At 36.3% G+C, this 21,070-nt stretch overlaps 1 protein-coding gene across 4 annotated transcripts in view; it reads left to right on the forward strand.

The window, feature by feature from the left end:
• Positions 1-21,070, forward strand: part of SUGCT (succinyl-CoA:glutarate-CoA transferase) — a 758,031-nt gene that overhangs the window by 380,019 nt on the left and 356,942 nt on the right. For all 4 annotated transcript variants that reach the window (XM_058725465.1, XM_058725466.1, XM_058725467.1 and 1 more), the window contains one exon: positions 756-858. In XM_058725465.1, coding sequence (XP_058581448.1) covers positions 756-858 — 103 coding nt within the window. The remainder of the gene's footprint in view (positions 1-755; positions 859-21,070) is intronic.

Consider the following 21,070-nt stretch of genomic DNA (forward strand, 5'->3'; position numbering starts at 1 on the left):
ATGTACCTTAAATATAATAGGGGTAGAACATATAGCTTTCTTTTAAAACAACTACATTTTTTAACAATGTTTATTTATTTTGAGAGAGAGAGAACAAGGGAGAGAGAAGGAGTGTGAGCAGGGGAGGGGCAGAGAGAATTTCAAGCAGGTTCCATACTGCCAGTGCAGAGCCTGATGCAGGGCTTGAACCCACGAACCATGAGATCATGACCTGAGCTGAAATCAAGAGTCGGATACTAAACTGACTGAGTTACCCAGGCACCGCTAACGCAACATTTGTTTATTTTTTGTTTTGAGGAATAATTTAGTATGTCAGTGTCTACCTTACACTGGTGTATTATGCCTTATACCTAAAAAATACTTTGCACAATGACATTATGCTCAAAATTGCAATTATTATTATTATTATATTTATAAACTGCTCGAAACCACAACAATTGAAACTCAGTTAAAACCATTCCCCACATAATCTCTCTTCTCCAGTGGGCTCTCTGTCAAAAAGCACACAGGGACAGAAGTAGGAGGAGTTTTATCTCTAAAGGTGGATTTTCAAACAACGGGACCTGGGTGGCTGTTCTTACCACTGCAGGGCAAGTCGAGTTGTTTCAGTTAGACAACATTCTCAAAACTAGGAGCAAAGAGAGTCTAAGAAACATATTTTTGTCGTTATTGGTTGCTTCAAAAGAGGGCCATATGAGAAAAACTGTTGTGTTACATTCTTTGTAAAAATACATCTTTTTTTGGTGTGTTCCTAGGTTTGAAAAAGAAATGACCAGCAAGTGGTTATACCTCTTTGAAGGCAGTGGGGTTGCATACGGCCCAATCAACAACATGAAGAATGTATTTGCAGAACCCCAGGTTTGGTTTTTGAAGTTTTTAGTACATTGCAGTTTTTTAGTACATATTGCCTCTCTTTCTTATCCAGATTGATTCATATAAATACCTGTTAGCCATTGGTCTTGAGCTTAAGTCACGTAACATGATTTTTGACTATTATGTTAGACTGTGGGTCTGAAGTAAAAAGAATCAATTTGGAACTGGCTGTCTATAATCATGCTTTTATGTCCATCAGATCTAACATATTTCTTCAACAGTCTCTACATAAAGCCTGCAAGGTCAGGACATTCGTTTTTCCTGAAAAATAGAAATATAGACAATTGAAAGATTGGGATCAGGCACTTGGAGATCATTCTCTGTAGAAGGAAATATGACAGCTCTCACAGTTACAGTCCATATCTTGTCAGATGGCTATCTTAAACTGTACAAAGCAGGTTACATTAATTTTGCAAATGAGAGGCTTTTATATGTTTTGATTAATAAAGGGCATTATTTGTGAAGAATTAATTGTTCTTGAATAGAGATTTGATCTGTACAATTCTTATAGGCTTCTTCTTGGGCCCAGGAATAAGGATCACCTGAAAAAATATTTTTTTCTATAACATTGTTCAAATAATTACTTTTAGATGGTATCGAAATAATTTCTGATTTTATTAATCAGTATCACTGCAGGCAACTTACTGTTTCTTGGATTCACATATTAATCCCAAAAGGTAGAGGAACTCCATTTTTCTATGAAGCTTTCACTATGATTATTCACATATCTTGTCAGTTTCCAATGCTTCAAAATTACAGGTTTAAAAAAATTCTTTTCATTGTAACAGATTTTTCTTTGAAACGAATTATTGAAAATGGAATACGATGTTTTCTAAGAGAGGAGAACTTCGTTGGAAGCTGACCTAATTCTTTACCTTTGGTATCTGTATTTTACATGTATACCTGCTTCAAGGAGAATTGAGATGTATTTGATTCAATGGTTACAGTATTTACTGGAGGAAAAAAAGTGAATGAATTCAGGAATTCTGCTTTGGGTTTATTTTCCTGCCAAGATCGTGAAAATGGCAAGGCTTTGCCCGTAATAAAACAATGGCCAATAAGTATTTGAGATAAGGGGGCCCACTTGATGTGTGCTGAGTTTATGTGGAAGGGTCCTCACTATATCATGGATCACTGTCTGGTGACTCTTTGCAATGATGTAGCAGCATGCATGCCCTGAAATGTACTAGACCCAGAGGACCAGTTTCCTCACTTCATGACTTTGAATGAGGCCAAGCTCTGACTTTAAATTGTTGTGGGGGAATGGGTGGGTGTGTTGTTCTATTATTTTCCCGCTTAAAAGTGGTACTGAGGCGTGTAGGACTTGGTGTTTAATTCAATTAATGTGAGGGCATGTTTCTCTAGAGATAATTTCTGAGAGTTTTATCATCAGCATTTCCGTTGCTCCACCTGTTTCATCAGGCGTAAATTCACCCCAAAGAACGTTATTTTAAAAATCAGTAGGTATATTCTAATGTGACCTATTTTCTAGGTTTTGTTGAACAAGGAACCAAGGTTCCACTCTTCAAATTGATCAATGCAGTCTGCTCTGGTTCAGACCGAATCTAGGATAATTAGATTTTTCATTCCCAATTTTCCCTTGTAGTTTAGTTTAATTACTGGAATCTCTGTATCTCGTCTCTTTTGGACCTGCATGAAGTTTCTATTGTTGGTCTATGGCATATTTTTAGGACTTCAATCATTTTTCAAATGGAGAAGAGTGGTATTACCTGAGCCAGGACACCAACTTGTGCTACTACCCCAAGGGTCTCTGAAAACTGCCTTCTTAGCCACCAAAAAGAAGATTGTAACTATTACAATTCTAACATCAAAAATTTTTAACTGTACAGTGATGATTACTGACAAGGTACCCTAGTCTCAAGAATAGAGTTGGTCTCTTTTATATATAATTTCATTCTTCTTTGCGATTTAAATATCAAGCGTACACTTCAAAGTTTTTTGGAGTTTTAGAAAGACAAGAGAGCAGCATACCATTACATTTTGAAAGTTACCAAAGATGGCTCTGGCAGTTGTACGTAGGATTGTTTGGCACAAGAGGTAAGGCCACTGTATTTCCCCTATGCTTGGAATTGCTGGGCTCTTTTTAAAGAATTCCATATAATTTGGAATTTTGGAAGGAATGTAAAATGTGACAAAATCATGGAGTTGTTTTTTAGGACTGCTTTAAAAGTTCATTCGGCAAACCATTCTTGTACTTATTATGTACCAAGTGCTAGGGATTTAGCATGAACTTAGTAATTATCTTACGTTCTGAAAAATAAATTTAAAATGGACTTAAATAGCAGATACACATTAAATATTGTTGATGCATGGATCAGTGAATGAATGAGTTGGCTAACTCTGCAAAGTATAGGTTTTCCAAATGATCAAGTGGCTATTGTGCACCCCTGAGTGGGGCTGACAAGCTCTATCTATAGTGCTGGCTGGAAACCCTTTGTCTGGAAAGCCTAGGGGAGGTAAGCACAACATAATGGTTAAGACCATGAAGTCAAAATTGTTGGGCAGCTTTATAAACTTACTAGGGTTCAGTTTACTCAACTGTAAAGTGGTGAAATAGGATCTTGTCTCTATATTGTTGTGTTGTGAGAGATAGTGTTTATCAAGGGCAGTAAGGGATTGCCAGATGGTAATATCCCTGGTTATGATGGTGTTCTTTAAGGTCATATTTTTGTTTAAAAAAAAAGAAACACCCTCTTTTACTTACCTTTGTTTCGTGAATACAAACAAACTCAGTGTGGCTGTGGGGAGGGGATCGTTAGCTTAAAACCGAGCTCTAATACTCTTTTAAGAAAATGCATCTACAAACTCTGTGCCAAGTTCTCAACCTTCATCATTTCTGATTGCTGAAATTCCTTTTATTTTATTTTTTATTTTCTGTACAAGTATCATTTCCGTTTAAGGTGTCCTCCCTTGTTTTTCCCCCATGAGCTGTAGAGTTTCTTGGCCCTGGGTATGTGGAACCGGCCACTTGTGCTCAGATGTGGGACCGTGCCGCTGGCGCCCGTGGCTGGCTCTCCGTGTGTGCTGTGCCAGCACAGCTGCTAGTTCAACTGAAAATTGACTTGGGTGAAATACAAGGCCTGGAACATGGCGCAGGAAGTGAGGCTTTGATGAAGTGAAGAGGGGGTATGTCTAACCAAAAAAAAAAAAAAAAAAAAAAGAAGCATCACAGTGCAAGAGAGAATTTTCTGCGGGCCTGCTTATAGTGGGCCATGTACATTTCATCTATGGTTTAGACTTGGTAGACAACAAAAATTTACTTGACGGTAGAAACTACTGCTAACCTAAATAATTTCATCATGGCCTCCTGTTCCAAGAAAACTTGATTTTTTGACTCAACTGAAAGAACAGATGATTTTTTTTTTTTCTTGGATAGAGACAAGGTTGTCTACCTTTTATCCTCTGGTTATATGCTACAGACTGCGTAGTCAAAATGATCCTAAAGTATCCACTGTTAAGTCAATCAAGAATACTATGGGGGTTTTGGTCTGGATTTACTGATAGCTTTGAGAAATTTTGATCCAAAAGCCTTTTAGTGGTAGTTTTATTGTTTTTCTCCCTCAGTTATAAATTATCTGTGGAAAAGTCTGTGTATTATAGAAGTATAATGGAGATTATCTGCATATAGATTTTCATGGTCGTTTTTCCAAGTGCTTTCTTAAAATATCTTTTTTTAATCAGGCCAAGATTGTGCAATACATTAAAGGAATTCTTAAAAAGTTTAAAAAACTTGCTAGATGACCTCAGTATGGTCCTATTTAACATACCCTTGGGAACATGTGCATGAAATACATTGTGGTTTGAGGTTTTCCAACCCAAACAAACTTAAAAGAAAATGCAGCTTTTAATAGAAACTATTCAAATTCTTGCAAAAATAGGTATGGATCTCACCACTGAGAGCATTTAAAAGCATCATTATCTACCATGAGAATCAAAAGAGATTGTGTTATCCTGTCTTTTGTATTTTGGTTAAGACTGTGTGTTTGACGATTCTAGTGTATTCTTTGCTGAACTGCGCAATTAAAAAAAATACATAGAGATGAATGACTGAATGTCTGATTAATGTTTTTTTTTTTTTCTCCTTGATGCCATGACCTGTGGGTGGGGAAGAGAGGGCAAAGGGTGTCGCAAAACTGATGTTATTTAACAAAGTCTTCACATTTCTACCACACAAGTTGAATACATCAGGTGTAAGACATCACCCTGAAGCATCACTTCTGAGAACTATTGGGAGGGAAATATCAGAACTGAAATATCACAGCTGGCCCTGATTTTAGCTGGTGCCAAACACCTGCAGGCTCTAAAAGGATACCAAAACAAAACCCCACCCCATGGCCGCAAGCCATCCCTTAACAACCCTTCCTTAACTTTGTATCACCATCAAAATTAATTTAACATTTTCTACAGAAACCTTATTCTTCCGGTCCCAGAAGGCCATTACAACTCCGTTAGCAAATCTTTCGTATGGGGTAAATATGTCATAGAAACAAACAGAATGAAGTATTGAAATATTTGATGGCTTAAAATTATCTGTTGTTTTCATATCATTATTTGTGGAAGCCTGTGAACTTGGAGATTTTATTAATCTCTAGGCTAGCTCATATTCTCTAAGTGATTTGGGTTTTTTTTAGCACATTTTGGCAAAATATCTGAGCATCTGGGAAAAAAAGTTTCAATATTCATGTAGTAAGTGTCAGAAGCACCCCAATATACAAAGCTGTTTTTCAAGCCCTTTCTACACTCATGCATGCACGTGCTTCTGCACATGCGCACAAACGCACGCATGCACACACACATTGTTGATGCATTTTAAAGATTGCCTTCTCAATGACATTAGTTAATATTTATTGAAATGCAGTTGTATAGCCTTGGGGGTCTTATACACCTCAGACAAAATTATATCCTTGTCTCTAATACTGCTGGGAAGCACGCATACCTACAGTGCTTCTTGCAACAGGAAAACAGTTGATGAAGATCCGAAGTAAAACATTATGTCTGGAAATAATTCCTGGGAGACGAAGGAGATAAAAAAACAAATTTTGTGCCCATCTCTGAATATATACATGACACATTTTAGATGGTGAACAAATTCAGATATATTATGTGTGTGTTTGTTTTATGAACCTGGGTTTAATACTTTAAATTTTTGAAGAAATAATGGGTTTTAGACTTAAGTGATTAAATAAAATAAAAATGGAGAGTGTAAGCCTTCAATTTTATATTAAAATAAAAAGCATTAGGCAGTAATATCTAGTGTTATTTTATTGTGTTGAGAAGGATCCTAATAATGTAAGAGGAAACCGATTAAAATGTCAAATCAAAATTAAGGACATATTACAACATTACTGGCATTTTGTGCTCATTTTTAAAATATAGCTAAGAAAATTGGATGCACCAGTTTCTTTGAATGATAACACTTCTATATATTTAGATAGCCAATTCAAATGCCTTGGACATTACTTGACTGATGGTGATGGAAATAAGATTGTAGAGTTTATGTTAAAGAAAAAAAGCCTCCTTTACTTTTTATCTTTTTATAAAAATGTCAAAGGCATGGTTCAGGGCAAAGGAGAATGTATTTGCTTATTCATTCAATCAGACATTCACTCATTTGTTCAGCAAATAGTAATTGATGGCCAACACTAGCTTATGTGCATGCACACTCTCATAGATATTATATTACATAATATATAATATATATATACCAATATATATACCGATATATATATTGGTTTTGTAGTAGATATTTTGCAAAGGAAGAGAGTATGATGGAAAACAGTAAATCAACAAAAATAAAGCTTCCTCCAAGGAGGCCCTGCTGTCCAGTTCAAGGTAATGAGTGTCCATCAATCACAGAAGAGTTACATATAAATGTTTTGGGCATTTTAGTAGTGAGAAATAATAGTCACAAATCATCCTATTTAATGAACTAACAGAAGTTTAAGATATGACAAAGACTTGCAAAATGTCTTTATCATGAAACTTACCAAAAAACTCTTTATTCTTTTAAATACTTTTTGTAATCAGTTTGTCATATTACTCATATATTCTTTCTCAGTGATTAAGAGGAATTTAATGGAGGTTTTAAACTTTTACTGTTCAGTGATTTTGAAATTATTTGGGACCTGGGAATATCTGAAGGGTTTGTTTGTTTGTTTGTTTGTTTGTTTTGTAAAGTTATTCTCTCTGTATTTCTCTGTCTCAGCCAATACTGAATGTTATGATTTCACAGATTTAGTCAAATAAGAACATTTTTCATTACCATGGTATTGTAGTTATTAATTAAAAAGCATTCTATTTGTATTATTGGTACTACTGAACATGAACAATGATTGACAGGGACTGAGCACCATTGATATTTGAAGAACTTTCCTAAAATGATTAATGATGAAGAAAGAAGACCCACAAAATGGTGTATTCAAAGTCTAAAGGGACCTTGAAATGGAGTTCAACATTCTGTAAGAACTCAGCAGTTAAAAATGGACCCTGAATTTGCAATTTAGCTCTTTTATTTTTGTTACCTGTGCTTTATGTGCTATACTAGGAAACCGTTGCTTATCTGAGGACATGAATATTTACGGCTGTATTTTCTAAGAGTTTTGTAAGTTTTACATCTTACATTCAGGTCTGTGAACAATCTGGCACGTGTGTGTGTGTGTGTGTGTGTGTGTGTGTGTGTGTGTGTGTGTATGTTCATCCTGTAAGGTGTGGAGTCCAACTTCACTATTTTGCATATGGATATATCCAAATTTGTTAAAAAAAAGACTATTCTTTTCCCATTGAATTTTCTTGTCATTCTTGTTCAAAACCTATTAATGTAAGTGTTCATTTCAGAACTTTAATTATTTAAACATTTTTATTTATTTCCACAATTGTGTATTTCTCAAGATTTCTAATGCTGATTTCTAATTTTATTCATTGTGTTTGAAAAACATACTTTGAATGATTTAAGCTCCTTCAAATTTATTGAGGCTTATTTTATGTCTTATTATAGGATCCATTCTGCAGAATGTTCAATGTATTCTTAAGAATGTGTATTCTATTGGAGTGTTCTGTAGATGTCTGTTAGGTCTCATTTATTTTTACCATTATTTAACTCTTATATTTCCTTGTTGATCTTCGGCCTTGTTGTTGTAGACATTATTGAAAGTTGGGTGTGAAATCTCCCAATGGTTATTGGTAAATTGTCTGTCTCTCCTTTTGGTCAGCTTTTGCTTCATCTATTTTGGGCTCTGTTGTTACATGCTTATATGTTCATCACTGTTATACCATCTTGATGAATTATCCCTTTATCATCATAAAATGTTTGTCTTTCACTCTAGTAAGATTCTGTTTTTGATTTTTTAAAGTTTATTTTGAGAGAGAGAGCAAGAGAGAGTGAGAGCAAGCATGCATGAGTGGGGAAGGGCAGAGAGAGAGGGAGAGAGAAAATCCCAAGCAGGCTCCATGCTGTCCACACAGAGCCCAATGCAGAGCTGAATGTCATGAACAGTGAGATTGTGACCTGAACTGAGATCAAGAGTCAGGCACTTAACTGACTGAATCACCCAGGTGCTCCAAGATTTTTTGTTTTAATATCTACTTTCTGATAATTAGTATTGTCACTGCATTCTCTTTTATGATTGTTGTTTGCATTGTACATCTTTTTCATCCTTTTGTTTTCAATCTATTTGCATGTTTGAATATAAAGTATCTCTTATGTAGACAGTATATAGTTGGATCTTGTTTTTTTTTTTTTAATCCAACCTGAAAATGTATGCCTTTTGATTGAATTGTTTAAGCCATTTACACTTAGTTATTACTGGTGTGGTTGGATTTACACCTGACATTTTGCTTTTTGTTTTCTATGTGTCTCAAGTCTTTTTTATTGCTGTTCTTTTCATTGCCTTCTTTTGTATTAAGTAGATATTTTCCTCTGTAATATTTTAATTCCTTTCATAACTTTTAATGATATTTTGAGCTTTTTTTATTGGTTTCTTTGGGGCCTATAATATATACCTTAACTTATCAGAATTGACTTCAGCTTCTTTTATTTGAGTTTAGTTGACACACAATGTCACATTAGTTTCAGGTGTACAAAATAGTGATTCAACAACTATAGTTATGCTGTTCTCACAAGTATAGCCACCATATGTCACCATACAGCACTATTGCAACACCAGTGACTATATTCTCTGCATTGCACCTTTTATTCCTATGACTAATTCATTCCATAACTGGCAGCCTGTATCTCCCACTACCTTCACTCATAACCACTAGTGGATACTTACCCAAAGAAAATGAAAACACTAATTCAAAAAATATATGCACCCCTATGTTTATTACAGCATTATTTATAATAACCAAGATATGGAAGAACTCAAGTATCCATCAGTAGATGAATGCATAAAGAAGGTGTGGCACACACACACACACACACACACACACACACACACAGGAATATTACTCGGCCATAAAAAAGGTGAGATCTTGCCATTTGTGACAACATGGATTGACCTAGAAGGTCCTAAAGGAAGACAAATGCTGTGTGATTTGTATATGTGGAACCTACAAAATAAAACAAATGAATGAACAAACAAAAAGCAAAATCAGACCTATAAATACAGAGAACAAACTGGTGGTTGCCAGAGGCAAGAAGGGTGGGTAGGTGGTCAAAAAGAATTGATTTCACGGGCTCCTGGGTGGCTGCGTTGGTTAAGCGTCAGACTTCGGCTCAGGTCATGATCTCACGGTCTGTGACTTCGAGCCCCGCATTGGGCTCTGTGCTGACAGCTCAGAGCCTGGAGCCTGTTTTGGATTCTGTGTCTCCCTCTCTCTCTGCCCCTCCCCTGTTCACACTGTCTCTCTCTGTCTCAAAAATAAATAAACGTTAAAAAAAAAAAAAAAAAAGAATTGACTTCAGTTTTATACTGACTTAGTTACAGTGAAATATTGAAACTTTACTCCTATATAGCTCCATATATATATATATATATATATATATATATATATATATATATAGTATATATAGTTTCAGATATATAACATCTATACATATTATAAACTCAGCAATACGCTGTTACAATTATTTCTCTATAAAATATGTTATACAGTATTAAATCTTTCAGAGTTGCTGATGAAAGAAATAAGGGCAAATAAATATTCATAGAATTTTTATATTAATCTTTTTATGCCATCTTATTTTCTTAATTTATACCTATGGATTTGAGTTAAAGATTTGAGTTGGATCTGATGTCCTTTCCTTAATCCAGTACATCTTTTTGCTGTTGTCTACCCCCCCTTGTGCTATTATTGTTAAATATATTACATTTACATATTATAGGCCCAATAGTATATTTATATACATACTGTTTATTGCAATAGCTTTTGTTTGTTTCACATTTTTATTTAAATTCTAGTTAGTTAACATACAGTTGGTATTGGTTTCAGGTGTAGAATCCAGCGATTCATTACTTACATACAACACCTAGTTTTCATCACAAGTGCCCTCCTTAATGCCCATCACCCATTTAGCCCATCCCTTCTAGCAACCCTCAGTTTGTTCTCTATAGTTAAGAGTCTGTTCTATGGTTTGCCTCTCTCTCTTTTTTACCCCCTATGTTCATCTGTTTTGTTTCTTAAATTCCACATATGAGTGAAAACATATGGTATTTGTCTTTCTCTGACTGACTTATTTTACTTAGCATAATACTCTCTAGTTCCATCCCTGTTGTTGTGAATGGCAAGATTTCATTATTTTTTTATGGCTGAACAATATTTCTCTCTCTCTCTCTCTCTGTCTCTGTCTCTGTCTCTGTCTCTCTCTCTCTCTCTCTCTCTGTGTATATATATGTGTGTGTGTGTGTATATATATATCCACACACACACACGTATATATATACACACATACATACATACATGCCACATCGTCTTTATCCACTCATCAGTCAGTGGACACTTGAGCTCTTTCCATAATTTGGCTATTATAGATAATGCTGCTATAAACATTGGGGTGCACGTGCCCCTTCGAATCAGTATTTTTGTATCATTTGGGTGAATATCTAGTAGTGTACCTGTTGGGTCATAGGGTAGTTCTATTTTTAAGTTTTTGAGGAAACTCCATACTGTTTACCAAAGTGGCTGTGCCAATTTGTATTCCCATGAACAGTGTAAGAGGGTTCCCCTTTCTATGAATCCTCACCAACACCTGTTGTTTCCTGTGCTGTTCATTTTAGCCATTCTGACAGGTGTGAGGTGGTATCTCATCATATTTTTGATTTATATTTCCCTGATGATGAGTGATGGTGAGCATCTTTTCATGTGTCTGTTAGCCATCTGGATGTCTTCTTTGGAAAAATGTGTATTCATGTCTTCTGCCCAGTTCTTAACTGGATTATTTGATTTTTGAGTGTTGAGTTTGATAAGGTCTTTATAGATTTTGCAGTAGCTATGTAAATCAGTCAAGAGGAGAAAGTAACAAATATGTAATTACATTGTTTTTTGTAATTGCCTTAATTATTATTTTATTGGTTTTCTGCTGTGTATCTGTGTGTGGATTCATAGTGCTATATGATATCATTTACTTCCAGCCTAAAGAACTTTCTTTGCTATTTATTACAATGTAAATCTGATACCAAAAAATTCTTTCAGTTTTTGTTTATCTGGGATTATCTTTAGTTTGCTTTCATTTGTGAAAGATAGTTTTGCTGGCTATAATATTGTTTGACAGTTTTTTACTTCTAACTCTTTTAATACATTGCTCCAGTGCCTTCTGAATTCCATGGTATCTGATGAGATGTTACATGTTAGTTTTACTGGGCTACCTAGTATGTTATCAGTCATTTTTCTTTTGCTCCTTTAGGGTTTCTTCTTTGTATTTGAACATTTTGAGTATTATGTGTCTGGGTGTATGTGAATCCCTTTACATTGATCATACTTAGAGTTCATTGAGCTTCTTGGATGTGTAGACTAATGTTTTTCATGAAATTTCCAAAGTTTTCAGCCATTATTTCTTTGGTATTGTTCATCACTTTCTCATACCTCCTTCTGGTTCTCCCATTTATGTGTATGTTGGTGCTTTTAAATGGCTCTGTTCTCATTTCTCTAAGGCTCTGTTCTTCATTTTTTCCTCTTCTTCAGATTGCATAATCTCTATTCATCTATCTCCAAATTTACTGATTATTTCTTCTGCCAATTCAAGTATATGGTTGAGCCCCTCCAGTGAAATTTTCATTTCAGTTATTGTACTTCTTGACTGCAGAATTTCCATTTGGTTCCTTTTAAATAATTGGAATATTTCTATCTCCCCATTGATATGGTATCTTTGATGAGACAATGTCCTCATATCTTCCTTTAATTATTTAAGCATGATTTCCTTTTGTTCTTTGAACATATTTATAATAGCTGCTTTGAAGTTTTTGCCTGCTAAGTCCACCATCTGGGCCTCTCCAAAGGCAGTTTCTATTGCCAGCATTTTCTTTCTGTGTATTGGTCACACTTTACTGTTTATTTGCATGTCTCATACCTTTTTGTTGCTATCTGGATATATTAGATCTCCTCCAACCCCAGGCATTGTTTTGTTTGTTGCTTAACAGGTAATACAACAGTGACTTGCCTGCATCCATTCTGTGAGAACCATTTTCCTTGCAATGCATAGCCACTGAGGTCCCAGCTCAGATGGTTTCCACTTACTTTTATCTTTTAGCTCCAAGTCTTCCCTGAGTAGGTATAAGCCACTTACTAAGAACCCTGAGGATGTTCTTACCCAGTTAGATTTTTATCCTTTGTAGTTGGTCGTGTGTGTGACTTGGAAGCTGCTATTGAGTTTACAGTCTCCTTCCCCCCACCCCCTGCCTTTTTTTTTAGCCAGGGACTAATAGCTTGGGGATTTCCTCTGTGACTGCTTCTGAGAGATCACAACCTTGGACACTCACACAGCTCCTAGACTTCCAGAAGTAATTGTGATTTGATTTTTAAGTGTAACTTCCAGTCTGTCTTTCTAGGATGTCCTGAAGTTGTTTACCCTATCAGAATATCCACGTCTAAATTTCTTTTACTTTGTACTTTGTGCTGACCCTCTTTACACTTATGCTTACACCTTCAAGAAGGTCTTACTGTGCTCTGCTGGAGTTCTTAGGCTCCTTGTCCTTACCTTGCTAGGTTTGGTCTCCCATTTATTGCTACTTTTGAAAGACAAATGTAAAAGTTTTATGGCAGTGTTTTTAGAGTGGTCTCCAAAAGAACACCTGGGTTAGAATCATCCAGAGGCCTTGTTAAAATTCATATTTCTGGAACTAACCAAGCCCAGTGATTTTTAATGTCTTTGGATGAGGTTCAGGTATTGGCTTATGTAGATTTCCCAGAATTATTCTGGTACAAACTATATTTTGAAAACCATTATAGGAGATGGTAGAAGATTAAGTTGGAAGTGTAGCTTGGGTCCTGATCGTGAAGCACCTCAAATATTTCTCTAAAGGATTTGAATTTTCCCTGTGGGCTAAGTGTTGGAAACAAAAATGGCCTTACATATTATGTGTATAGTACTAAGTATCTTCTGTGTTCTCTCACCTTCCTTGATGGTCTCCCTGCTCTGTTGCAGACACTTTGTGTGCTCCTCACTCACTCACTAAGGACTTAGGGCCCTCATCCTTTTATCCTCTTTTATCCTTGCTTCCTCTCCTTTCTATTGTCTCTGACTCCCTACCAGCTCAGCATGACCTCATCCACCCTTCTCCTCAAAGATCTTAAAGCATCACTTTGTTTCTTTCTCTTTCAAGTAAAAACTTAAAAGAGTATTTCCAGCAATTCAAATGAATTTCTAAACCAGATACTGGGTGCAGGGAGTTATTTTTTAATAGGATTAGCTTTCTTGCCTACTTCTCTGCACTACCCTCCACTAATGCCATAAGAAAAAGGGACAGTAACCTTGTACTTAAATTCTGAAATATTATCAACCCCTAAAATTCCTAAAGATTGTCAGCCTAATATAGGCATTGATTAAAAGTGAAGACTTTCTAAAAAAGCCATATATATCAAGAACTTCTATGTAGGAAATATTAACTTGGATACCAAGTAAAAAATTATTTGATGGGTGCTTTTAAAATCATAGGAAAGAAGATCTTATAGAAAGCTTTTGCCATAGATCAATTAGAGGATTATGTTGCTGAATGATTACTCTAGGCATCAGATGTTAAAAGCTTGAACTAAAATGATTATGATGGGTCTGGAAAATAAGAGATAAAAGCCACACTAAAAAAGAAGTGATTGGACTCAGTGACTACTTGAATATTGGGAACACTACAATTTAGAGTCAAAGATACTATAAGTTCTCATGTCCAGATTATATAAATAATTTCTACAGCTCAATAATAAAAAGAGAAATAATACAATTAAAAGTGGATAAACGATTTATATAGACACTTGTCCAAAGAAGATATACAAATGGCCATTAATCACATGTAAGAATGCTCAGCATCATAAATTATTATGGAAATACAAATCAGAATTACAGTGTGATATAACTAGGGTGACTGTAATGAAAAAGTGGTAAGTGTTGTTAAGGGTATAAATGAGTTGGAACCCTTGTACAGTGCTGGTGACAGTGTGAAATGGTGCAACTGCTTTGGAAAATAGTTTGTCAGTTCCTCAAAATGTTAAACATGGAGTTACCACCTGACCCAGCGATTTCCCTCCTAGGTATAATAATTGAAGAAAAATATGTTTGTACAAAAATGTGCCCACATATGTTCATGAAAGCTTTACTTGTAATATCTAAAAAGACACAAACAACCGAAATTTTCATCTGCAGATGAATAGATAATCAAATGTGGTATATCTATGCAATGGAATATTATTCATCCATAAAACTGTATGAAGTTCTGCAACAGCATGAATGGCCCTTGAAAACATTATGCTAAGTGAAGGGAGATACCTGTAATTGGCCACCTATTGTATGACTCCAACTATATGAAATGTCCAGAAGAGGTAAAACCTATTCAGAAAGACAGAAAATACATTGGTGGCTTCCAGGGACTGAGAGAAGGAGGGGGAATGGGGAATGGTTGCTAATGAGTATGGGGTTTCCTTCTGGAATGATGAAAATGTTCTGGAATTAGATAGTAGTGAGGGTTGCACAAACTTGAGAATGTATTTAAAGCCACTGAATTGTACACTTTAAAAGGATGAATTTCGTGATATATAAATTATATCTCAAAATAATAACAAAAACAAAAAAAAGATACCAGAAGAGGTTAGAAATCTATTGTTAAAGAACAAATCAGAGTTTTGGGAGGGTTTAATTTGTTGTATAGGGATGAACATGGAGAAGTCTGGGTTAGGTCTTGAGTTTTATGAAAGAGTAGAAAATTTCATATACTCCCTTAAAGCAGATTCCTTTGGGTTTCTTGGTCTTTGTGTCCCTAATTACAGTCTCACTGTAGGCTTACAATGTAGTTGTAAACAGGATGAATATAATACCCGTGCATTCTTGTTATTGTCCCACAGATCACTGAGAACTTGTTTTTTTTTTTAATGTTTATTAATTTATTCTGAGAGAGAAAGAGATCGAGCAGGGGAGGGGCAGAGAGAGAGAGGGAGAGAGAATCCCAAGCAGGCTCTGTGCTATCAACACAAAGCCTGACGTGGGGCTCTATCCCGCGAACCCTGAGATTGTGACCTGAGTTGAGATCAAGAGTCAGACGCTTACCCAACTGAGCCACACAGGCACCCTGACTGTGTTTTTTTATTCAATTGTTTTTCTCTTTTTTCACATGACATTGGTCATTTCAACATGATTGGGTTCATACTAAGTTCTGCTTAGCCTTCAGTGGGGAATGGTTCTAATGTCATTTCAATTTTCTAACCTTTTGCAGAGCTATCCAAATCTGGGGTGCATATATACCACCTTGTAGCCAGTATGGGATCTGGGTCATGTTGTGTCTGTTAATTCAGTTTTCAAAGTGTGGTTTGTTGAACTCGACACATACACATGTCTAGGAGTTCATAAGCAACGTTACACAGCCATATTCCTGAGTTCCTCTCTCAAGATCCCTTTGGTAATTTCCAGTTTCCTGGGGTGCATCTTTTTGGTCCTCTGGCCAGAATGCTATGACTTTAGTTATGCTATTCTCTGTGCACTTCCACAACTGCACCTGTCTTTGGGGCCAAGTGGCAGCAGGACAATGAAGGAAAAAGTGCCATCAGATCTGAGTCCACCCTTTGCAACTGCAGTTCCATCAAACTTCAAGGAACATTCCCTTTCTTAGGATTTTGTCTTCTGCTGGCTCCCACTGCCTCTGCTGTCAAAGCTGCTGCTACCCTGACACCACAGCATTGCCTGAGAGCCGGGGAGTGAGATAGATAAAAGAAAGAGAAAAAACCAGGGGGGTTCCACTGTCTTGTTGACTGTTTTGCATTCACTTTCCCACTCCTTGAACCAGAACTAAAAGGCTTCTCTCCGTGTTTTCCCTGTCTGCATCGATTGTAGTCCATTTAGGATGCTGTAACAAAAATACCGTAGACTGTGTTGCTAATAAACAACAGAAACTTATTTGTCACATTTCTAGAGGCTGGAAAATCCAAGACGAAGATGCTGGCATGTTTGGCGTCTGGTGAGGATCCACTTCCTGGTTCATAGCCAGCTGTTTTTATGTTTTGTTCTGTCATGTTGGAAGGGGTGAGGGAGCTCCCTGAAGTTTGAGGGTGTTAATCTCATTCATGAGGGCTCCACCCTCCTGCCTTAATCACCTCCTTAGGACTCCCACCTCCAAATACCATCACTTTGGTGGACTAGATTTCAACATAAGAATTTGGATGGGGGGGTGGGCATGGAAGATGGGCACAAACATTCAGCCTATAGCAGCCTCCCAGTGTTCACTTCTTTGTTTCCTATGTGATGAGTTCAGACCAGGGGATACAGCAGTAAAAAAATTGGTAAACTTACTGCTTATATGGTGGTATTTGAATTCTGTTCTTCCCCAATCCATCTGCTGCTGTTTACTTTTGAATCCTCAAATAGCCGTTCCCTGTATTCTGTCGAGGTTTTATAGCCGCATTCAGTGGGAGACAGTGTAGAGTATACTTATTTCTCTGTTACCCAGAACCTGAATGTTTCAACTTTAAAGCAAAATTTCTTACTATTTTTAGAAAAGTTCTTGAATAGTTTTTCTCAAAGAGAATCCTGTCATAGTTAAGTAGAAGTGCTCAAAAAGTTCGTGTACTTTGTAACTACTTATTCATGCAAATTAGGGTTTTTATGAAATACGTAATCAAAACAAAATATAGAAATAAATTGAACAAAAAAGTTATTAAATAACCTGAACTATAATAGAAAACCCCAATTTTTATATGGATTGTAGGGTAAGCAAATGTTATCGTTTTGAACGATACATTTACATAACTATACTAATACATTCTTGCTTTTGAATGCTTTATGTATTGGGGTTTTGTTTACTTTTTTCATTAAAATAAAGGCTTTTCTGCTAAAGAGAAGAAAATCTTCTGACTTGTAGGAATGACTCGTTAGCTTGTCCTTAAGGTACTCTCCTTAAATACCAATTTTCCATGTCAGGCATTTGACATACATCTAGCACTTCTTCATTGTTCCCTGACAAATGAAATATTTTGGAGTATGAGAAAAAACAGAATTTTCAGAAAGAGGAATAACGTATCAGAGCCAGCAATGGTCAGGGATACTAAGAGAAAAAAAAGTCTATTTTCTTGTTTCTGAGCAGTGCTAAATCATTCGTCCAGTTTTTCACAGCAAACGTAATATAAGCCTGGAACACTTTGTGGTGACAGTGAGGAAGTGCTCACAAAATGATGGGAACATGAAAGAAGTACAAAGGAACCAACTTCAGAGAGTTCCCAAGGGCCCGGATGGGACCCTTTGAGTAACAAAATAAATATAATATAATTATGGTAATGAACTGTAATGCATAGAATATCCATGAGTCTATACTAATGTAAATAAATAATTGAATCAATAAATAAATGTGGAAGAATGGAAAAGAGCTGGTCAGATTGTAGGATTTCAATTAACAAACATAGAAGGAATGAGGAAATAGAAAATTACCTTTAGGTAAACATCACAGTAAAATCTGTTTCAGGAAAGAACCATTGATGGATGCTAAAATTACAGTGAAAAAGAGGATGTTCGTAATCTCAAAGTATGTCTCTATCTTCTCAGTTACAAAGGAAAAGCTAGTAACTTTATGCTGGGGTGGGGGGAGGGGATTGGTTACTAATACCAGCTTAACCAAGTGATCCAAGTTAGTACTAAGATCTGTCAGCATCAGAAACCCTTTGAGATGATTCATGACATCACTTTTTTGCTCCAAATGCATAATTTTAACCTAGTCATGAGAAAATATCTGATCAACTCAATTTGAGAGACATTCTATACAATACCTGACCAGTCCTCTTTAAAAGTGTCCAGGTCATGCAAGACAGAGACTGAGGAACTGTCCCAGATTGGAGAATGCTAAAAAGGTTTGACAGTTACCTGCAGTGTGGGATCCTGGATTGTACCTTGGACCAGAGAAAAGGGCCAGTGTGATACTTGTCAAAATCCAGAGTCTCTACATTAGTTACTAATATAGTACCCATTTAAAATTGTTGGTTTTATTTTTTTTTTAATTTTTTTTTTCAACGTTTTTTATTTATTTATTTTGGGGACAGAGACAGAGCATGAACGGGGGAGGGGCAGAGAGAGAGGGAGACACAGAATCGGAAACAGGCTCCAGGCTCCGAGCCATCAGCCCAGAGCCTGACGCGGGGCTCGAACTCACGGACTGCGAGATCGTGACCTGGCTGAAGTCGGACGCTTAACCGACGGCGCCACCCAGGCGCCCCTAAAATTGTTGGTTTTAATAGTTTTACTATGGTTAGGAAAGATGTTAATAGTAGAAGCTGGATGAAGTGATGTTTGAGTACTGTGCTTTGCAACTTTTCTGTAAGTCTAAAATTATTTCCAAATAAAAATGAAAAAAAAAATCAGAAAAAATTTCATTTCAAGTAACTTATATTATATAAATGCAAAAACAAAGAGGCTTGCATTAAAAGAAAATTAAAATGAAATGTAACAAAGGGAAGTCCTACGGAACAGACAAAATAAAATTTCAAATTTCATTGCCTTTCTTTCAGATTTCAGTCACTTAAAAACAATGCTTATTAAAAAGTCTGAAGACTGTTATATACCATTTTTCCCCTCACATTTCAAATTGACTGGTTATAATACTTCTCCCTTTACTCTTTTAGAGATATGAAACACTGAGTAATTGAAGCCTGAACTATTACTGATATTTCTGCATCATAGTTGAGATTTTATTTCTGATGCCTGAAGACCACGAAGACAGCATACACTCAATCAAATGTTCAGATCTTCTCCACACAATTGTAGTTGATTCCTTGTCAAAAATTTAAATGAAAGATAATTTAAATTCATTTTTCTTTACAAAACAGATTTTTGCTAATTTATAAAATGTAATTAAAATGTTACCAGAATGCAGTTACTCTTGGAAATACTTCTCTACAGATTCTCATTTTTGCAAAATAGATATGTCTCATTTAACTTTTATGAAAAATGGTTAAATTTTCAAAATTGGTTTCAGATGCTACCCAATTTCTTGGTACATTGAAGTGTCAATAGTTGATGTAAGCCCTTTTAGTTCAGCAGGCAGGGATTCTCAAACAGGGTATCCATTAGTCACCTGGGGAACTATTTCAAAATATAGATCCCACAGCTCCAGCAACAGGGATTCTGACAGCACAGGTTAATATAGAATTAAGGATGTCTGGATTTTTAGAAGATTCCCCAAGGATTCTACTGTAGAACCACAGAATGCTTTGGAGAGAGGAGAGTGTTGTTTATGAACATGGTCGTTATAGTTGGACAGAACTGACTTTTATTTGAGCTCTGCCACTTACTCATGGAGTGATTTGAGCATTACTCAAGTTTCCTATGCCTCAGTTTCCACCTGTGTAAAATGGAGCTTTTAATGATTTCTATCTCATTAATTAAAAATATTTCAATGACATAGTGCATATGAAGTATTTAAAATGAAAGCACTTTTTATTGATTCATTTTTTAAGATGGCTAGATGTTTTTTTGGAAAATGCGATGGTGCACAGGGAAGCACTTCAGGCAGAAGCATTAACCAAGCAAAGAAATAGGAGATGTGGAGCTGCCTGCAGAGGTCTGAGAAGCTCAGGTGTTGGGTTATGGCTGGAGCCTAGAGTGTGGGGGAGATATGGTAAGAGGTGAAAATAGGGAACCCAAGAGTCATTTCATGGAGTACTTGTATGCCATGCTGAAGGGCTTGATCTACATCCAAAATGTCAGACTGTGTAGTGTGATACCAGCTACTGGAAGTGGAGCAGAGGAACTTGTATGAGCAGCAATGTTGTCTGGTGATCCTGGGTAGCAGTGAAGCCCAGGAGGATGTAGGGTGCAGGATACACACGCCGATGTACAGCTGTGTGTGACATATGCGGAGTTTATCAGTTTCATGGTAGAGATTCAGGATATAAGATAGAATTCCTCAGGTTCAAGCCATATTTGATATAGCCTACCAAAAATCATGCACTGTAAGAGTTACTAGAAGCTATTCATTCTTTGTTTTATATCCTGTCAGCCAGAACTCTGGTCCTGAACCCCTCATAAACTCAAATTCTGGTAAAAATCTAGCTGTAGATGACCATATCTGAGCATTGTGGAAACGTAGTTTCCAGGTTCTAGGAAATCAGCCACTTTAATAATTCTAGACATGTGTGGGCATCTTGGGGAACAGTATCGTTGTGTTGCAACTAGACTAACAGATCCTATGTTAATCCCTGTTCTTGGCCATGTCAGAGGGTAAAATCTATTTCAAAGAACTTTTTCCAGGATAAGATTCAGTTCCTAGTCTCGTGGAGATTCATTTTACTTATCCTCAGACTGAAGTGTGGGGAAGCCAGGACACCTATTTGCAGGAGCAGACACGGGCTGAGTAGGATGCTATTTATAGTCTGGGGTCCTCTGACCCAAGGCACACAATGACATCATCTCATTGAAAAAGTGACTTTTTTTTAATGACTCTTATCCCCCAAAAGTTTATGAATGCAACTAGGGCTTGTTTAAGTTAGGAGATTCTCCTAGAAATAGTGGTGATTGCATGGTCAGTGGCTCAGAGAAGTATATTTCTGCCAACTGTAGTAAGAA

Source organism: Neofelis nebulosa, chromosome 4 (assembly GCF_028018385.1).
Source record: "Neofelis nebulosa isolate mNeoNeb1 chromosome 4, mNeoNeb1.pri, whole genome shotgun sequence".
In the NCBI taxonomy this organism is placed as follows: Eukaryota; Metazoa; Chordata; class Mammalia; order Carnivora; family Felidae; genus Neofelis; species Neofelis nebulosa.